This window comes from Camelus ferus, chromosome 27, assembly GCF_009834535.1.
Source record: "Camelus ferus isolate YT-003-E chromosome 27, BCGSAC_Cfer_1.0, whole genome shotgun sequence".
NCBI classification, from domain to species: domain Eukaryota; kingdom Metazoa; phylum Chordata; class Mammalia; order Artiodactyla; family Camelidae; genus Camelus; species Camelus ferus.
The window spans coordinates 9,486,537-9,506,974 of NC_045722.1; the positions used below are offsets into that span (position 1 = coordinate 9,486,537).

A 20,438-nucleotide genomic window follows, 5' to 3' on the forward strand; every position below is an offset into this window, starting at 1 on the left:
AATTTATTTCATTCCTTAAAGAAAACTCGGAAATAAAGGTACAATTTCTTCAAGTCCTGTCGCTCCCGGGGGTAGGTCTTCTGTCTACTCCGTGTCCATGGGAGACGCAGAGAAGTTGCACAGGCTTTTGCCCTAGAGTTGCTCTTACTCCAGGAGAAGAGAGAAGACATCCACATAAACAATTACAAACCCAGATGAAGCCTTGGGGTCCTAAGCAAGGATGAGCTCCTCCTCTCCAAACTTCAGAAAGAAGCCACTTCACACTGAGGACTTCTCTGAAAGCCACCTGGAGGAGATGCTACCTCAGCTGAGCATGGCAGGAAAGACAGACACTCAGTGCCAAGGGCCCAGAATAAGCAAAGGTCAGAAAGGACATGAAGTCCAATTTGGCCAGAGCATTGGGCTAGCGAAAAGAAACAGGGGTAACCTGGACCAAGCTATGTGGGGACATGAATGCCACAGGGCTGAGCTATTTCAGAGAAGGAAACAAACAGGACTCACTGAAGGTTTTTGACAAGGGATTGAAAACTTCAACAAGCAAATGTTCATTATACCCTTACTATGTGCCAGGCCATGAAGTAAGATCTGAGACTATGGTGATGAAAAGACAGAGTCCCTGCCCCTAAGAGGCTCAGAGCCCAGTGGAAGAGTCAGAGGAGGAAATAATCACTGTGCCTGGAGCGGAGCAAAGGACAGGGAATTACTGTCAGAACTTCGAAGGGGATGAGGGAAGACATGATGAAGAAAGTACTTAATTAGCTAAATCTAGTTCCAGAAAGGGAGTGTATGTTATGTTATGTACATCAATTTCCACGTAACTCAAATGTGTTCATGCGAGCAGCCACGCGTTACGAACTTTTAAAAGTGGAAACCTGTCCAAAACAACTGTGCATTTATGCATATGCAGAATGATGAACGTGACTGAAGTGGTTTCTGGGGAGAGGCAAGATTAAAGGCCATCCATCACTGTCCTGGACCATCACTGCTGACCCTGGGGACATGAGGCTCAACAGAAAGTGCTCCAAACCTCAGATCCTGGATTTTGTTTTCTTGAAATAGTTCATGATGCAGCATCCCCGTGGGGTTCGCTGTTTGGATAAATATGGCACCCAAACGAGCACGAGAAATTCAAATCGACCAAGTGCACTCTCTCACCACACCCACTTCTCCCTCCTCACTTCCTCTCGCCACCCATGAAGGTTCTTTACAGCCTCCTTAAGAGGCAGAAAATGCTACAAGAAAAAAAAAATCCCAGGATGGTAAAGGGTGGAAGCAAGCTAGTGAGCGGACCTAATCTCACCTGGTGGGAAGTTAAGGGAGGAGGGTATCAGGGAACTTCCCCGAGGAAGTGACCATTGAGCTGAAGGATGAACGAGGTTTTGACAGAGATGCCAGGGGAAGGGGAGGGGTTTAAGAAGGAGAGGAGGGTGTTTCAAGCAACTGGGACAATTTGTGCAAAGACTGCAGGTGGAGAGGAGACACCTGAACGGACACACGAAAGTTTCATTAATAAAACCAGGCTTGGAAAGTCACTGGAAGGCAATGCTGAGAGGATGTCCAAATGGGACACCCCTGAGAGCTATACATTTGTCCCCTACTTGCCCTTGGAATGGCCCACCAAGCACAGTAGCCAGCAGCACCCCGACCTCAGGGCTACCGATGTCAGTTGGTAACTCCAGCCCAAGAGTGCACAGAAAGTCCAGGCTGGAAAGTTGGGTGACCAACAGTCCCAGTTTGCCTGGATTAGCTCAGTCCCAAGAAAACTGGGACAGCTGGCCACCCTACTCAAGTTTACATAAGACTCATATTAAGAGTATCATAAAAGGTAAGATGGAGAAGAACACCACAGACACGTTCAAGATACGTCTCCAGCTGGCCTCAGGCATCCACGTGCCAGAGCCACTTCTCTGCCATCTGGAAGAGCCGTCAAGAACGTCTTTGCCACCCAAAGTCCACACCCAAGAACACAGTCCAGAGTGATAACGCCCCAAGCATGAGCTGACAGCAGCGTCTACGGAATGACCCAAGCCTCAGACCCTGAGCCTGTCGGGACCCTCTCTGCAAGCCATGCCTGCACCTTTGGGATGCACGCCAGAACTGGCCCGACGAAAAGAAACATTCCCAAACTCCAAACAAGCCAATCCAAACACAATGTTTAAAATCCCTCACGACAGGGAACACATTCCATTACTGCCTCAGCACCTAGCCCTTCCAACTCCAGCTTGGAGAGAACCAGCAAAGTCTTTTTTTTGCTTGACACGACTCTCTCTCACCCGGCCAGCAAATCAACACACCTTTGTTTTGTAGCGCTCCGGATCTCTGTTCTTCCTCCCTGACGAGACAAAGAAACAACATGCTTCCATCCAGTCCTCCAGCTGCCACTTACTCCCCATCCTCAGAGCCTCCTACAAGTCCAGTTTCCTGGCCCTGGCCCTGCATTTCCCCAAGACTGCAGACACTACTAAAACCCACTCCCTTTACTATGCCCGAAGTGGACCACAACAGAACAGGGGGTGTGGCTTCCGGGGATCTTTAGGAATAGAAAGAATGGGACAGGGCTCCCTTGCTATGATCTAGCCATTCTCTCTACCAGGTAATTGTATTGTTGGTTACCAGGTTCTCCACCAGGTCGTATGAATGCAAACAGCAGGGAAATACATAAGGCCATAGGAGAAGTACCTAAGTGGTCCTTTGGCATCTTTTTGATGCCCTTTGAAAGACTATTAAGAGCCCGGATAATGAATTTCATGAATTGCAACCTCCCTAATAAGTTTTAAAGAATTGTGACAATTTTAAAAAGTCATCTTCTCCTTAAGTTTCTGACATTTTAATATTATTAAGTTTTTTTTTCACTTCATTTCGTTCATTTAAGAGAAACGCACAATTCACAGCTGAGAAGAGAGGAGGGCCCACTTGATTTCTTTCATCCAGGGATTGAGGATGACACAGCAGAGCAGCAGGAAGTGACCTAGTCTCAAAGGGGTTGAAGACTTTGTGCATCTCTGAGCAGGGACTGACCAGATCTCAGAGAGAAGAGGAGTCTGGGCACAGGCAGCGAGGGCAATCCTGACTGCAGCGAGGGGTGTGTATGGGAAGCCGTGTTTGGGACGGTCTTGAACTTCACCAGCCTGCCTCCATCATTTAACCCATCTGAGGAAAGTACCTAAAAATAAAATCACACAGTACCCCAAAAATGCATCAAGGAAGACAGCATTAGAAGAGGAAAATGCCTGCATGGTTCGAAACCTAGAATTGACTTTCCATTAACAGACCTAATTCTTTCATGCTTGAGAAAGAGCTGATTTGCAAAAAGCCCGATGATCATGAAATTCAGGGCTCACACGTGCCAAAGCCGATCAGAACGGCATGTACTGTTGCACGTGCGATGTCCATGTATTTGCTTTGTGCCTGAACGAGGAATATTATTGCAATTAATGTGTTCTTGTGTTCTAACAGACCACGATCTCGCTTTCTCCTTAGATTGCTAAATCTTTGGAATATTGAAGGAGCATAACTTCATTCGACCAAGATTACTCACTAACAAAGGAATGAACTATTCAAACTCAAATGGCGTGCTGCTTAAAAACATTATACACACAGGCCAGAAACAACACAGAAAACTCTTCTACGTGGAGAATATGTGAGCCGCTCATGGAGACCCCAAAAGATGATGACAATACCCTGTAGGTCCAAGAACTATATCCACCGCCCTTCCCTAGAAATTTCAGAAGTTGGTGTATACTGCCCAAGTTAAAAACTATTACATAAATAACTTGGAAATGTCAAGTGATATTTCTGAGGTCTGCCAACAGTTTAACCACAATGAAGTTCCTGGCCAAGATATTCATGAAAAGTTCGGAAGAAGTTACTTTGACGAAGATGTACTCCCGGCAGAGAGATTTCTTGTCCTTCGAAAGAATGCATAAATCAATAGTTAACTAAGGAAAAGGAAAATTGGGTTTGCCATAATAGTTGAAGAAGAAAAAAAAAAGACATTTAAAAGAAGTTTAGAAATAAGACTACACAAAGACTTCATTATTAATATATTACTGTTACTACCGGTATTAAAAAATTCATTCAAGCATTGCTCTCATACTTTTCCTTCCCGCAAATTAGAGGTAAAAATGTCTTAACTGAGCTTCAGGGCGAAGAACAGGCACTTGGCTTTGCGACTGCCTGGCTGTGTGATCTTGGGTAAGACGCTGTTCCTCTCTGGGGCTCAGATTCCTCACCTGAACAAACAGAATCCCTGAACTTCCTTCCAACTTTGTCCTGCTACAATTCCAGATGCCTGTCAGGGCCACACATCCAGCCCTCTGCCCCCCTGGCAATGGAAATAACAAATAAAATACAAACTGAAGAGGCATTCTGAGACAAGCAATCACACAAGTAGGCAGTCAACAGCGTCCAGGGAAGGAAAGAGAAGAGTCAGGTCTGACTGCATTGGTGATGTCATTAATGCCTTAGGGTTCCCACAAACACAGAATTTTACAAACATCGAACTTTACGGGTGCAGATTGAGTCACACCAAAATCTAGATTTGACTTCAGGAAACTCTTGAAAAGGATGTCTGTCTAAGGTGAGGGGGAGGTGGAGGAGGGAGATGCTAGAAGTCAGATTTTAAGAGTGGAAATGAGTAGAAAAAAGCCGCAGGAAACAATCAGAATTTGAAACCCAAGTGGTCACTGGAAGCGATGGTAGATCAGAGGATAGGTGACAGCACTTTTTACTGGAAAAAAAGTCCTGAGTCCACTTAAATGTGGGCAGGAAGAGACAAAACAAATGCCAGATCAGTCAGGGGCTCCTTACCTGGAGTCTCCAGGGGACACAGAGGGTTACAGGGGAGAAGGGATGATGGTATAAACGGTAAAAAAGGACCCCTGAGACATGAAATCAAGGTGTTCTCTTCTAAATGACCCATGCTTACGTTAATTTTAGGAAAGTCAGAACCCATCACTAACTGAACACCCACCCAGCCTTATCCCACATGCCTGGAATCCCAGTTAATGGGCTTGTTTTTGCTTTTGTTTTTCCTGCCTTTTGGTGCCTCATAGCCTGAAGGTGGCAAGGTAGATATTACACCAACATGTGCATGAAAAAGACAATCTCTGGGCCATGGAAAAAGTGTCCCCAGGCATGAATTTCTAAGTGTGCTTTAACCCCCTTCATTCCACCGTGGCCAACCCACAAGGAGGAAGTGTCCTGCAGAAAATCCACCAAGTCTGGGAAGACAGCCTTCCACACTTCCCTGCACCCAGCCAATGCCAAAAAATAAATCACAAAAGGCAAAGATCACTTGTGGAACACAAAGGGTTTTCCCTAACGCTTTTCAAAAAGAAATGACTTCCAACGGAGAACCACAAAGCCTGGGGCAGACTTTTACGTCAGTCTCCATGATAACCGAGGCGGCCCCAAGTCTAAAGCTTCAGTGAGCTGAGGGTAAGGATGGAAAGACTGACCACCCTCCTTCCCAGAAAGAGACCCAGGCAGAGTGATGGTCAGCGCTGGGAGAAGGAACAAGCAGCGGAATTCAAGACTCCACTTCCTAGAACCAACCAACATTCAGCAGCCTGAACAGAGAACAGGTCCTCTGGGGGACAAAACTCCAAAACCACCATGAGGAATGAGTAAAGAATCTACCCCAAAGGCTGGCTGGCCAGCAGAACTTTCGACCACAAGCTCCTTAGCGAGTCATCCCAAACTAATTCATTTAACTACCTTGTGTGACCAATGCAACCAAACGACAGGGGGCTTTCATCCCAATGACACGCTCACTCAGTGGGAGGGCTGCGGGTTTTCATCTCAGCTGCCATGCTTCACCCAGCCCTTGGAAGCAATGTCATTCCTATTGTGATAAGAATTCTGCTCATAAATGCTATCAGTATAGCTAATGCCAAATTCCTCAAGGAGTTAAGAATGAGTTGATGAAGCTCATTATCCCTTTTGGTCTACTAAGGTGTTCAAAGCCCTATTCACTGTAACAGTGGAATTAGGATTTTTAGGAAAAGAGAATTTTCTAGGCGATTCTTCCGAGAGAAGCAGCTGAACGTATCTCAGAGTCGGGGAGCCTGAGGTTTAAAGTGTAATCTTTTTTTTTTTTCCCAAATAACCATCTGGGTGTCCTTGAGTAAGTCATTTGCACATCCAGAGTCTGTTTTCTTGACGTGTAAAATGAGGCATTTGAGCCAAAGTCTCCACCAGCTATAAAATTCTATGATTCTCTAAGTAATAGTTTACTGCACCACTGGCAAGCCTGCTTCGCGATAATCAGAATGATCCAATTAACACTCTGCAATGTAGAATATTCTTTTTGTAGCTTCAAAAAATGACCTATTTTAGAGTGGAGGGAGTTCAGATCATGAAATACGGTCACTTTGTTTTTCAAAACAAATGAGTAATCTGAGGTGCAAAGATGTCGAATAACTTTGTTAAATTACAAGCCAATCAGTGGCAGAAACAAGACAAGGCTGCCTGACCAGTCCCGTCTGCACTGAACCGCACTGTTACCCAGTTGGCTCCAGAAGGGCTTTCTTCACTAGAAGCTGCTTCGGCCCCTGTCTAATCCACAGTGTGCCTTTTATGTGACTCATTAAACACAGCCTACAGCACAGCTGTGCTTTACCGGCCTCAGGGTTATTAGTTTTCCAGACACCTAATCCAGGAGACATTTGAAGAGTGACCTGAAGGTCTTCATGAAAATATACCAGGATAAAATACTTTAAAAAGTCCCATAGGGATTGTCAAAGAGAGCAAATACCTATGCACCATCTGCTCTCTTCCCAATTTATCAAATGAGTATTTTGCAGGTAGAAAGTTCCCAGTGAAGCCGGTCCTCACCCAACAACTTCAGGAACCCGACAGCAGCCTCCACGGCATAAGCACTTTGTCACTCTGGCTTCAGGCCGCCGTGACGGCAGGACAGTGCCTCTGGCACAGATCTGCAAACTCCACAGTTAGGTCCTTACACCACGAAACAGCACAGACACTGCCCTGGGTGGCAGCTCACACAGACCTGCACCTGTTTCTGACCACGGATGCCAGCAGCTGTTGCAGTGGAACAAAGAATGCTCTGGGAACTTCCCCACCACGCCCCAGGTATGGGATCTTTGGAGGGGCTGCCCTGAAAACCTTTTCGGGACAGCATGGGAATTCTGCGCAGGAGCGATGCTGCATGCCATCCAATGAGCACTCAACAATTTGTTCCAATATGAGACCATCTTCCCGAAGAGCACAACTGACAGACATTAACCCTAAACTATGTTGGATCCAACAACTTGGTTGAAACTCTCAGACATAATAATGTGTGAAAGGAGCCAAACACAAACCAGTATGTGCTGCAGGGCTGCATTTACACAGTTTATATATTTGTTAGTTTTATAAAACTACAAGTAAAAAACAAAATGAGTCTATGGCAGTGATAGAAGTCACAATGGTGGTTACTTCTTGGGTGAGGGATATGGGCTGAAAGGGCATAAGAAGAATCCCAGGGTGTTGGAAATGTTTAATTGCTTGATCCCAGGTGGTGGTTCCTGAGGTGTAAAGATATTTAAAAACTAATCAAGTGCTACACTTCAGATATGTTATATGTTATGCATGTTATACTTTGATAAAAAATAAATTTAACATATTGTGTGAGGTCCCCTGATATAAATGGAGAATCTGCTTCTTTTCTTTAGCATAAGAATATCAGAGATTCTCTGAAATGAGTCTTTGAAAATAATATTACTAGTAATACCAAGAGCTAGATGAAGTGCTTACCTGCACCAGGATCTGTGCAGGGAGACTTACATGAATTATGTGAATTACCTCCTCTTAATCCTTAAGACACTTCCGCAAGGTAGATACCATCCACATCCCCATTTCACAGATGGCAAAGCTGAGGCACAGAGAAGTAACGTCCAAAGTCATACAGCAAGTACAGTGTTGGAATTAGCATTCAAACCCAAAGCAGGCTGACTCCAGAGTCTATGTTCTTAACTGGTCTCCACATTTTGTGGTATGGTGCAGGACAGAGGTTGTTTCCAAATTGAGTAATAATTGCTCTCACTTTTCCCCAGTCCCTGAGAAGCTCCCTACAGTGCAGTCTGCACACTCAGCACTAAGAGGAAAGAGAATCAAGGTTCGGGGTGACGGGCTAACAGTCTCCAGATGATTACATTCTTGAGGCGCATTCAACAGATACACCTAGTTTGGTACAAAGGCCTATTTGCCTGTAGTAGCAGAGGGTAGGTGCTATTATTGGCTTGTTACAGTTTGACCTTATTCCTTTCCCTTAAAAGAAACACACAATGGGGACAATGCAGAATGTTTTCATACGCTGCTCACTGGGGCTCTCCGGAACACTATGTCCTAGGACAAAATTTCCACAGTGTGCCACACACTTGTAAGATCTGCTTTACGCCTTTTGGAAAGACTACAGGGCTTACTTTCCTCTTTCACTAGCTTTTATATTAGTATTATATTCAATATAATTTATCTGTAGAACCTGGAGAAGGCATTAACCATTCTTTAATTAAAAAGCACATAGCTCGTGATTTTCCAGACACCTTCTGTTATCCTTTACTGCCTTCTCGATTGGTTTCTCTGAAGCTGTCATATGAAAACCTGTTAGATCATTAGTTCCTCGATTAAAAGGAGCCATAAATTATAAACCCTTTAAAAATCCATCAGGGAGAAGGGCAGAAAGCAACTCGATGGTTTAGGCCCTCTTAGTAACCAGGCCCAAATGCCTGTCCAAAGCATTAACTGGGCTCTGTAATATGAATACAGAATTATCTCCCACCCTGCCCCCCGTGATAATTATTTATGCACTCACTATTCAAGTAACGTAAATGACTGAATGTTGACATTTTTGATTAAAAAACTGGTTTCATCCCACCCCTGCCCCTAACCACAGGGGCAGCATCCTGCTCACAGCTGGGCACACTGGTTCACAGCCCGCTCACCACCAACCCCACTCCGTCCCTGCCAACCCCAGCTCCAGAGCTTAACACACCAAGCACAGGCCACTCAGCAGAAGCCTTGAGGATCAAAATCAAGGGTGCCTCCCCTGAGCTGGGCTACAGACATCTCTGCCCAGCCTCCAAGCTCCATCCTTCATCAGCCTGTTACGCTGTCTGAGAATTACTCCTCCTCCCAGCGTCACCTCCGGCACTCTGCCTAGCTCCAGCTAGCCCCAGAGCCAGGTCCCCCTCCCTGGTGTCGCATCTTAACATTGACCCATGTTGGTAGACTGACTTTCCCAGAGCTGCCCCTTCTGACTGATCTCCTTCACCTCCTAACTAGGCCTGCCTACATCAAGCCAGAACTTGCCGGCCTTGACCAAACAGACCACACAGACCACACAGATCAGAACAGCACCGTGGACCTCGGCCACTGGGCCACCTTCCTCCACCCCTCAAGTCCCGTGAGAAGATACTCTTGCCCTGTTCCTCACTTGGCCCTCCATCAAAGCCCCTCATCATCTTAAACCCGACCCCAGTTTGCTCCACTGCCCGCAAGTTCAAACCCCATTGGCTAGCAACCTCTGCATTTGGCAAAACTGACATTCCCCATTTCAAACGTGCTGTGAGTGATTTCAAAGACATATATAACCTTTAACTCTGCTAAGGCATCAGTGTAAATCAAGACTGGAGAGACTCATGGTTCCGAGTGCGCGGTTTCTGCATCTCAGCCAAGCATGGCCTTGTTCTCTAGTCCGGTTTCCTGCGGTGGTTTAAACACACACGCATGTGGGCACACACACTCACACAAAGGCATGCATACGTTTTCCCTGCTTGGAAAATGGGCTTGAAAAAGAAAAGCTTTTGTGCTGGTAAAAGAAATGAAGTTAAGAGCTAAGACGGCAAAGAAAGTAAAGGTTAATCAGAAAACAGAACTTGGGGATAATTCCAGAATTACAGGGTGGATTTGGCGATAGAGGAAAATGAACAAATTTAAATATATAACTTAACACTTAAATCTCTCTGATGGGAGGAAGAGAAAGTGTCTCTCGGTCAATGCCCCAGTCAGCGCCAGAACCACACACTATGAAGGAAACGACGTGCAGGCATGGGCTGCCCGGAGGTCTTGGGGTCCTTCCTGGTGTCACAGGTCTATTGTACTAGATGAGCCAAGGGAGAAATATAACTTTTTTGAAGTTATTTTTGAGAAACTGTTTCCTGCCCACTGGCAAGTGGAAAAGCCAAAAATAGGCTCTTGAATAGGATTCTTACCTGGTCGTCATAGCGATACGTGAGGAACTGCTCCCCTGTTGTATCTTCCAGAAAACTTCCCTGAGGGGAGAGGGCAAACTCAGGAAGGAAGTAGGCCCCAGGTGACTTCTCGGCTGTGGTCTGAAAGGCAAGATCGCTTGGTTACAAGTAAGGCCCCAGTAAGGACCCCCTGACAGGCAGACTCTGAAAAGGCTGAGTCCAAGAGAATCCACCCCCCAGTGGCTGCAGCAGGGAAAGGCAAGTGCCCTCTCTCGGCAAAGGCCATAGGGAGACGCCCCAGGCATCTGGGTCAAGATGCTGTTAGGCAGTGAAAAAGAACATGAAAATGAATATATGTATATTCAGGTATGGCTGAAGAATTGTGCTGTACACCAGAAATTGACACTACATTGTAAACTGACTATAGCTCAATTTCAAAAAGAAAAAAAGAACGCATGGGCAGCCTGCAACGAGGCGGACTGTGAAGAGGCAGAGGAGGGGGTGCTGGCCTGACCCACTTTGCCATGTCCACTCTGAGGCACTCATGCGTCTCCGCCCTGGACTTTCTACTCTAATCTTCATCTTCTGAATCAAGCAGATTTACCATGAAAATGCTGGAGCTTACCTGGCGGGCCCTCCCCTTGCAAGCAAACCTCCCGAGGCCCTGTGTTCACATGGACAAAAGTTTTTGTGAAATTTGTAGGAATAAACCATTTAATCTCAGTCAGTTAAAAAAAAAAAAAAAAAAAAAGATGCTGTTAGGCCCGGCTACCACACTGGGCCACCTCCAACTGGCTCACACGGTATTTTCTCCCGACACCTGCCCCCTCCTCCCTCCCACAACCTTCCAGCGATGCAGCCATGGTGTGGCTAATCTGCTTAAGTTTTGTTGTTGCAAATCCATCATTTCTGGGATTTTCTTTCTTTCTCTTTCTTTTTCCTTCTATTTTGGTTTTTGGTGAAGGAGTGAGAAACTTCTCAGAGGTGAATTTGATGATAAGATTTATTTCTGGGTACATTTCCTAAGAAGTCGGAGCATGCATAAAAATACCCTTATCTCACCAAGTATAAAAACACACCTAAACCTCAGGGCCAAAACTTACTTATCTGCTGGGAAATGATGGGTTCTGTCTTAAGATAACTCATGTAAGCTGATTACCAAAATGCTTAACAAATAATCAATCATGGTGAATTACTGTTGTTGTTTGCCTGTACTGGCTTCAGAGTTCATAGAATCACAATTTTTAGAGTCTGAAGCGACCATAGGAGTCATCTAAATCAAATTCCTTATTTTAGAAGTGAGTAAACTAAGGCTCTGAGAGTTAAGAGACTTGTCAAGCACCACAGAGCAGGAGCTGGGCTGGCACCTGTTAAGTGTCCACATGCAAAGACATGGGCAGATATATTTACCAAAGAGTAGGAGCCAAGAGCAGCCTTGGAGCACCTTAAACCAGCTCCCTGAATACACAAGGCCTCTCTGTAGGATGCTAACCTTTCACTGACCACGCATTCAACACAGATTCATTGAGCACCTACTATATGCCTAGAACTGTTCCAAGTCCTATAGACACAATGACATACAAGGAAGATAAGGTCCCTATTTTCATGGAGGTTACACTTGAGTGGGAAGAGATATGTACTAAAATTAAATAGATTCAGAAACAAGAAAATTTAAGTTCTAAGCACTATAAGGGAAATACGCAGGGAGATATGAGACATCCATCTATGTGGAAAGCTTGAGTTGGCTGTTCAATATGCAAGTCTGGAGCTCATAAGGGAAGTCTAAGGCTGAGGACAGAAATTTGGAAGTCATCATTTTCATTTCACACACACATATATTTACAGCATCATTCTGGAAAGGACCCTCCCTAGAGAAAGCGTTTGGCAGACAAGAGGGCTTTGTCTGGGGCCCTCGATAATTCTAATATCTGAAAGTGAGTAGAAGAGGAGGAGTAAGCAAAAGAGACTCAAAATGATAATCAATTAGAGTCTAATTAAGGGGGGAAAAGACAAATACTGAGTCATGGAAGGATTAGGCATCAGAGTGGTCAACTGGTCAACTGGTCAACTGTCTTGAATGCTGCTGAGAGACTAAGATGAGGCCAGAGACACGTCCAATGCGTCTGGCAGCAAGGAGGTCATGGTTGACCTTGACAAGAGTAGTTACAGTGACGTGGCAGAGAAAACTCTCATGGGTTTGAGGAGTGAATGGAAGATGAGGAAGTAGAGACCATGATGAGAGGCTCAGAACAGGGCAATAGCCCGAGGGAAAAGATAGGAGATAGGAGATACCTGGGGCATGTTCGTCTGGTTACGAGAGTCATCCAGTAGGAAGAGAGAGAATGGAGGAGACAGAAGAGAAAGACAGATGCAAAGCTCTGGAGAAGGAAGAGGAATGGGATCCAAACTGGATGCACTTTTGTCAAGATGAGGGCCCTTGGTCTACATAAGCCTTCATCAGGCCATGCTCCCTAGCTGACTTTGAGCTCCAGCTCCCTTCCTTACCCCCTTGGACACCCTTCTACTAGGTCCTAGGGATGTCTGACCATCCATTTTTCCCTATCACTCTCCTCACTGCCCCATTCAGCTTTCTCATCTCTGAGCTGGCTGCCTTTCCTGGGCTCCTCTGCTGCTGCCCTGCTGCTGAACAAAAGTGCTGCCACGTCTCCTCCCAAAGGGTGCCTCCTGCAGAAAGCAGGACTGTACTAAGCCTCTGTAATCAGAGTATTTGCCTGTTTTGCTTCTATGCTGTTAAAAACAACTACAAACGTTTCATAAGCTCCAATGAGCTATTTTCCCCTTGCCTAATTCAGACTGGGCAAAATGATATATGTTTGCTCTCTACCGTATCCACTGTATTCCTGTCCCAGGCTTCTGCCTCTCCCCCAAGGCCCATTTCAGCGCCGCATTTTGGAGGAAGTTCCCCGAGGCAGAGGACTGTGTCCACATGGTACCTGCATTGTTCCCCACCGAAGACACCTGGAGCGAGGTGGTGAGAGTGAAAGGCGGGTGGCCTGCACTACCTGAGCCATGCGGTAAAGGGCCTGCTTCCTCGGCAGCCCTGACTCTCCTGAGGGATAAGGGCTACCAGCCCCTTGGCTGGACCAGATTCTCTCCACGCCCACACCACGCCCCGTGTTACTGAAAAACTGATTTTACATTCACCTCTTCTTATCAAAATCCATACTCCTGGGTAAATTTTCAATCATTTGGGAGCCAATGCTACAGCCTGGTGCAATGCAGGTCCTTTCCCTCTGTCGTAGCAAGGTGCACCAAGGTCACCATGCACCACCATGGTTGTCTGAGGTTGTCTGTACCGTGGCATCCCATGATAATGAAAGCCCAGGGCTGGAAGGGACCTTCTCAGTCATCTAATCCAGGCTGCCGACCTCAGCAACCCTGCCAACTGCCCTGCAGCCTCTACTTGAATACCTTTAGTGACAGGTAACTCACTCTCTCACAAGGCAACAGGGCTCCATCAGAATCTAGCAAGTTCACAGATTCCAAACTAGTCTGAAGTGCTCCCCAAGGGAGCTATGGGGTGCCCTGGCCAACAGCCCCTCTGCTCTGTCCTCGTCCCCCACATCCTTCCTCCACCTCTCCCTTCCCCCCACAAACACACACATACTAAGTTGAATTCTAGAGTCTGAACAGAGCAGGATCTAGGCAGGGGCACACATCTGAGTTGCAGAGTTAGAGAATTGGAAGGAACTTCAGAGACAGTCTCACCTCGACCCCTCCCTTGGAGCAGGAACTTCTCCTGCAGCATCTCCCACAGTCATACACAACAGACTCATAGAGGTCCTTTGAAGAGAAATCTGGGCAGAAGGGAAACTCGAGTTTATTGAGCATCGACTGTGAGCTAGGATTCGCAAACACTGCCTCCTTCTGTCATCACCACGACACTGTGAGGCAGGGGCCATCAGCTTCATTTCACACAGGAAGAAGCCATGACGACCCAGGAGGTCAGATAATTGAATGAGGGGCACACGACCTCCCAGCTGCTGAGTGAAGATTCACCTCCGTTCCATTTCCCTACGTCCCTCAGTGGAAAGCAGCCTTAGAACTGGGCCTTCCTTTAGGAGAGATGGCTAAGCTCACTCACGGCTCCAAAAAGCAAGCCTCATGGGCCGCACAAGACGTGGGCGGCAAAGAACACGCACTGACATTCTCACCCACAGGGGTTTGTCTTCCTAAATGTCAAGAGGACTCGGTGGCAGGCAGCTCCTCCCAGGACGGAGAGACTGAAGAGGTCAGGCCTCTTAAGGAGCAAGATTTGAAGGGAAGGCGGGGGGAGCGAGGCCGAATTAGGAAGTGTGCAGTCCTCCCAGGGCACAGATCCAGGGCCTAGGAGAGAAACTGCCAAAACGCATCATCCCACCAGCCACTGTCCACAGCTGCCGAGTCACCAGGGACGGGGTCAGGAGGAATCCAGACGGCCCCTCCAGGGACTCGGAATCCGAGACCTGAGGACACAGCTGTCTCCACCTCCCCTTCTGGCTGAAGGCTTTGACTTTGGCAGGAGGAAGTGAGTATGGGATGGCGATTCGAGGACGAGATTTCAGCGTCCTAGCCTCCATCTGTGCCCTCTAAAGGATACAGAGCACCTGTCAAGACTTAGCAAAAGGTGTGGCTGATATGAATGATGGAGACAGAAGTGAAGGAGAAGTGGGAATTCAGAATCTGGAGGACGGGACCCAGCGTGCCTCAAGTCAAGCAGTCACCGGTTAAAAAGAACACAGTGTGATTCCCACTGACTTTCAACAGGCCAAGTTAAACCCCTGTCCCAGCTTGGTCTGAGCACTGCAGATGGGACATCCACCTCTCTCCAGAGCGCAAACACAGCCAAACACCACACCACCCACTTCTAAGGAACAGCAGTCGATGAAGGCCACTACGTGTCTTTCCTGCACGGACAAGAGCTGGACTGCACCATTACTGTCACTCATGCTTTCTTTAGATCTGGCCCATCACTCCAGCCCGTGCAGACTCTTTTTGGATCCTGACTCCATCTACCAATGTATGCATCACTTTCTCCCTGCTTCGTGTCAGCCCAAATTTGAGCGGCATGCTCTCCATCTGCCTCCTTGTCACTGCCACAAACACTGAACAAACAAGGCTGAGAACTGGGCCCTTTACCCGGCCAGGAAAAGCCTGTCTCCAGGCTGACAGTGACGTAACCCACTTAAGAGTCTCCTCATTTCAGACATCCCCAAGTTGGCCACTGGGGATTCAAGAAACACTTCCCCAGACTTCAGATCCGCAGTGACACAGACACACATGGAAGTGGGATGCTAGACGGAAGAACTGAGATTTCACCAGATCTTACAGGTGGGGACAGAGCTGAAAGCTAAGAAGATACAGCTCTGAGCCACTGCTGCATATCTCCTCCCCCGTGACACCAGCGCTTAGCAGAGTTAAGGTCACTGTCAGAAATATGAATGCCTAAGAAGTCAAGGTCAATTAATGACCAAGACCTGCAGGGGAGAATTCAGCCTCAGGGTGGGAGGCTCAGACCGTTCCTACGGGTGGAAGGTCCCTTTAAATGAAATTTTTTAGTGAGTCTTAAACTGTGTGTTCCAGGGAACATGCAGAATCCCCAGGCTTTAGGGACAGTCTGCAAGGAACATCTCTGGGAGTTGTTCCTTTCCACCTTGATTGCCCATGGGACTTTACAGTATGTACCTTCCAAGGCCCATGAGGGCAAAATCAAGTTAACTAATACTATTTAAATTCAGCCTACCAAGCACATTTTTGTTCCAAGAAGCGTCATGCCGATTTGGTGTCCTGAACCTGAAATGAAGACTAAAAAAAAAAGAAACCTTCTGGATCCTTTTGGTTTTTCAAGTAGGATGCCGTCATGCCAAGTCGTTTCGAAGTCTTGGGTGCCCCCAAATTTCCTGATTAAATATAGGATACATTAACTTTGCAAAGGTTGAAAGGGTGGGCTGAAAGACAATGAGTTTTCACATTTTTTCCGAGTCATTTTAAAAAAAAGGAATGCTACAGATTTAAGATTCATCTTCTCTATTTACCATCAACTCATTCATACATTCCCTTGATCTTGTTGGGTCGAACGACCTGACATTTGAATAAACGTCCGAGTATGAGTACATCGCAAAAAACCATTTAAAAAACGTTTTAACTTCACCCTGAGCCACGTTTTTAAAAGAAATCTGAGCAGCAGACGCTGCTGGAGCCCTGCTGTGAGGTGGGCTGTGCCTTGTGGGTGTGCATATTCAGAATGAGCTGTCCCAGGGAGAAGGTCTTTCCTTGAGTTTAAATATACCGTATTAAGACTCTTTAGCAAACTGGAAACGGATCTAGTAAATGTCATTCATAGCTCTGTTCTTCCATTTGCCACTAAACACTTATTTTCTCTCAAATTTTCTCTTTCTCCTTCACTCCCTTCTGCACCACACCCCCCAACACACACACACACACACACACACACACACACACACACACACACATCTTTAATCAGTGCTGGCAAACAGAGCCAAGAGTAATCAGTAAAATGATCTTGCTGGAACAGATTTCACCTTTCAGTTCCCTGAAAGGAGCAAACCTGAAAATGAAGTCACAATACTTCTGTACATCTCTGAACCTCCTTCAGTCCTCAGCACTGGGCTTTGTGCATAGGAGACATTCAACAATTAACTTTCTTTCCTAGAAAAACTGATATAGGCCTAGCACCCCGACAGGGCCCTGCATGACTGATGTCCGAATATTCTGTCTGCTGCAGAAAGACCAAAACGCTCTGGCGGAACAACACGCTGGCATTTCACAAGGGGTTATTTAAAAACTTGACTATTGCTCTGAATGGGGAGAGGAAAGCAAGCCTTCCCCTGCCAATATACACAATACAGATCCTCTTGCCCTGGAGACCGCCCACCACCAAAAAAATTTTACTTACGAGTCCATTTTTCAAGATCTTGAAGGAAGCTGACCCATTGGAAAGAGCCTCAGTGAGCAAAATGTCACGTGGAAATAACTCTAAAATACCTCAGGCAGAAAACTGAAAATTGTAGTCCACGAACAAGGCTCTACTGGTAAAGAAAACAGCTAGACGGATGGACGGTGGCGGCCAACCTTAATCAGCTGTGCACCCCCTACCGCACCCCACCCTCCCCGCCCCCGGGTCCAGTCACACTGGCCAGGGGCAGCACTCCTCCTGCCGGAACAGTCAGCAGAGAAGGGAAGGGCTGTGTACTGGGGGAAAGCGAGCAACGGTTGATGGTGAGAACTACCGGGAAAGGTGCCCTGGAGGAGCGAGGGGTTTTCTGGGGGAGTCTCTGCAATTCTCTCCCAGGCGTCCCTTCCACTCCCGACAGGAACTCGGTGTTTAGGGCGGAACGCTCTCAGGGCCCCGTCCCAGCTGTGGAATCTGCACTTTGATCCTAAAGTGAAATATGTATTTTCCCACAGCCTCTTCACCGCGGACACTCAGGATTACCTCTCTAGGCAGAGAAAAGGCATCTTTGCTTTTTAAATATAGAGTACAAATAAGGAGGGAAGGACTCCCTGAAGCACCAAATGTCCGAGTACTTCCTGGGGTTCATGGGATCTATTCGGTCACCCAGTCAACAAAACAGACAGGAATCACTCTTCTCAAGGAGCTCATAATCTAATTAGGGGAAACAGAAAGCAAACATAATTTATAAAGACCTTGTACACTGTGCCACAGAGGGGAGAGCAGTTGGAAGTGCTGGGGATGGTAAACTGCAGTTTTAACCAGAGTGGCAGGGTCGGCCAAGGCAGGCCAGGGTCCCTTAGGCAATCACTTCTTGTTTTCTAAACTGACAAGTTGGAGCCTGCCCCTTTCCTTGGAGGTTTCAAAATGTCTACTCTCTCTAGGAACCTGGCTGGGCTCTGCCAGGGCTCTGAAGCCATCTGCTTCTACCTACAGCAGGGGGGTGACCCTTTGCTCCTTGGCTCCCCGGAGCCTGTCTGCCTGCGCAGCAAGCCGGCTGCAGCCAAGCCGGGCCTGAGCGCTCCGCCCCAGTTGTCCCAAGGTCTCCAGCTCCCAGTGAGCCGCAGCCTGCCCCACCCAGGCCCTAACAACACAAGCGCAGGCAAAGGATGCAGAAAGCCCGGCCACTGGACACCTGATTAGCTATGCGGGGCAGTGTCTTTGTTGCCAACCTCAGAGCCCACTACTAAATGTCAAGCAACTCTGCTTATACCTGTGAATTCATGTTAACTCCATAGAAAAAAGAGAGAGAGAAAAGGAGAGAGGGAAGGCAGAATGGAGGGATGGAGGGAAGGAAGAAAGAAGAGGGGGGTGGAGAGAGAGAGAAAAAGAGAAAGAAAAAGAAAGAAGACGAACTAGAAAGAAAGAAAGAGAAAGAAAGAAAAGAAAGAAGAAAGAAAGAAAGAAGAAAGAAAGAAGAAAGAAAGAAGAAGAAAGAAAGAAAGAAAGAAAGAAGAAAGAAAGAAAGAAAGAAGGAAGGAAGAAAGGAAAGAAGGAAGGAAGAGGAAGAAAGAAAGAAAGGGAAAGAAAGAGAGAAAGGAAGGAAGAAAGAGAGAGAAAGGAAGGAAGGAAGGAAGAAAAGAAAAAGAAAGAGAGAGAAAGGAAGGAAGAGGAAGGAAGGAAGGAAGGAAGAAGAAAGAAATGGAAAAAAAGCGTTACCAGCCCTTCCTGATTTGGCAATGAGACACGACCCAACCTGACACAGTCCAGAAACACATCAGGGACATAGTCATGTTTATTCAAGGTCTTTCTCACCCTCACGGCTTTCCTTCTTTCAGGAAACAGCTCGTCTGTGTGGCTGAAATCATACAGGCTTTCAAAACGCAGCCTTCCAAGAGAAGAGAAAGACAGAAATGTGCTGTTTGCACATACCCTGAAAAACATTTATATTCATCCTAAGCTGGTTTGTTTTTCTAAGCTTAGCTGGGCAGGAAGTCTTCAGTGCTAAACACGTCAGCAGAGCTGCCAAATTTGCTGTTTGGATGCTCCTGCCTTTCAGGATTCTTAAACAAGCAAAATGATAGGAAGATAGTGATTTACAGTCAGGATGTCTTCGCTCCATATGCATAAAATGCCATCACTCTGATTTTCAAAAACTACAAAAAACAAAAAAATCCTGGGGGTTCAGAATAAAATGTTAAGGACATCTTGAAAACAAAAGATGATACTTTTATAAAATTGATATACTGACATCAACCTCTTCAATTCAGTGGTAACAAAGTCACACTGGAGGCATAAATCAGGAGAAGAAATTGTTAACAAGCAAATCAGTTTAGGAAGAATATAAATGTTACTATCTTCTGACTTTAAAAAAAAAAAAAAAGGAGGAATGCAAACTACAGTGTTCAATCCAACCAGGGTGTCGGGTGTGACGCAGGTTTGTGGATTTAAGCAGGTATATTTTTAAGGTACGATTTTAATTTCTTCATGATACGTGGAATGAAGACTGGTTTTCTTCTGCATGCTAAAACACAATCACATCCTTCTAGACTTGTTTGACGTGAAAATGTCACTTAGTTTTAAATCCTGAATAAACATAGGATTGGATTTATTAATGGTACCGGATACGTGGGAAATCACATTCATAAGCCAGACAAACTTGGAGACACTGGACACCTGTTACATTGGTGATGGATGCTCAAGTTTAGAAAGGGGCCCGGATTTGCAGTTGGGAGCCCGGGGGTCCAGGCCACCTCCACCAGAAACCATGTGGCTGCCAGCATGCTTTCACGTCTCCGGGTCTTACACATCCCGCCAGTAAACAGGGGAGACCAGGCCAGATGAGCTCCAAAACCCCACGTGGTGGCAGGAAACCCAGGCAAGAAGGTGAAGGGGCAGTGATTTTGTTTCTTTACTATATTTTTTTTTGTTGTTGTTACCAGATTAATACTGTTGGTGTGAATTTAGAAAAAGTCTCCTGAGCAGAAAAGTACCCAGCAGCCAAAAAGTAAAACTCTGGTATCTTCTGTAGTGAGAGTCATTGCATTTTCTTGAACCAAAAGCAGTCCCAGGAGAGAACTGCATAGCGACCCCCTCGCTGACTCAAAGGGACCTCAGATACAGCTGCACACGAGGCCCAGTGTTAAAAGAAAAACACACAATAACTTTAGGATAAAAGCGTCAACATGGAAGACTTTACCCATTGTCTCCCCCACCTGCCACCGCCAGCACAGAGAGGAAAAAAGGAGGCTCCTGAGAGAGGGAGCCAGTGTGTCTTGGTAAGGTATATTTGTGCTCACAAAGACTCAGTTTCCTCAATTGTAGAGCCAAAA

General features: G+C 46.4%; 1 protein-coding gene across 6 annotated transcripts in view; it reads right to left on the bottom strand.

Moving 5' to 3' along the window:
• Window positions 1-20,438, bottom strand: part of ADAMTSL3 (ADAMTS like 3) — a 262,131-nt gene that overhangs the window by 212,902 nt on the left and 28,791 nt on the right. For all 6 annotated transcript variants that reach the window (XM_032469126.1, XM_032469125.1, XM_032469127.1 and 3 more), the window contains exon 3: window positions 10,215-10,334. In XM_032469126.1, the coding sequence (XP_032325017.1) occupies window positions 10,215-10,334 (120 nt within the window). The remainder of the gene's footprint in view (window positions 1-10,214; window positions 10,335-20,438) is intronic.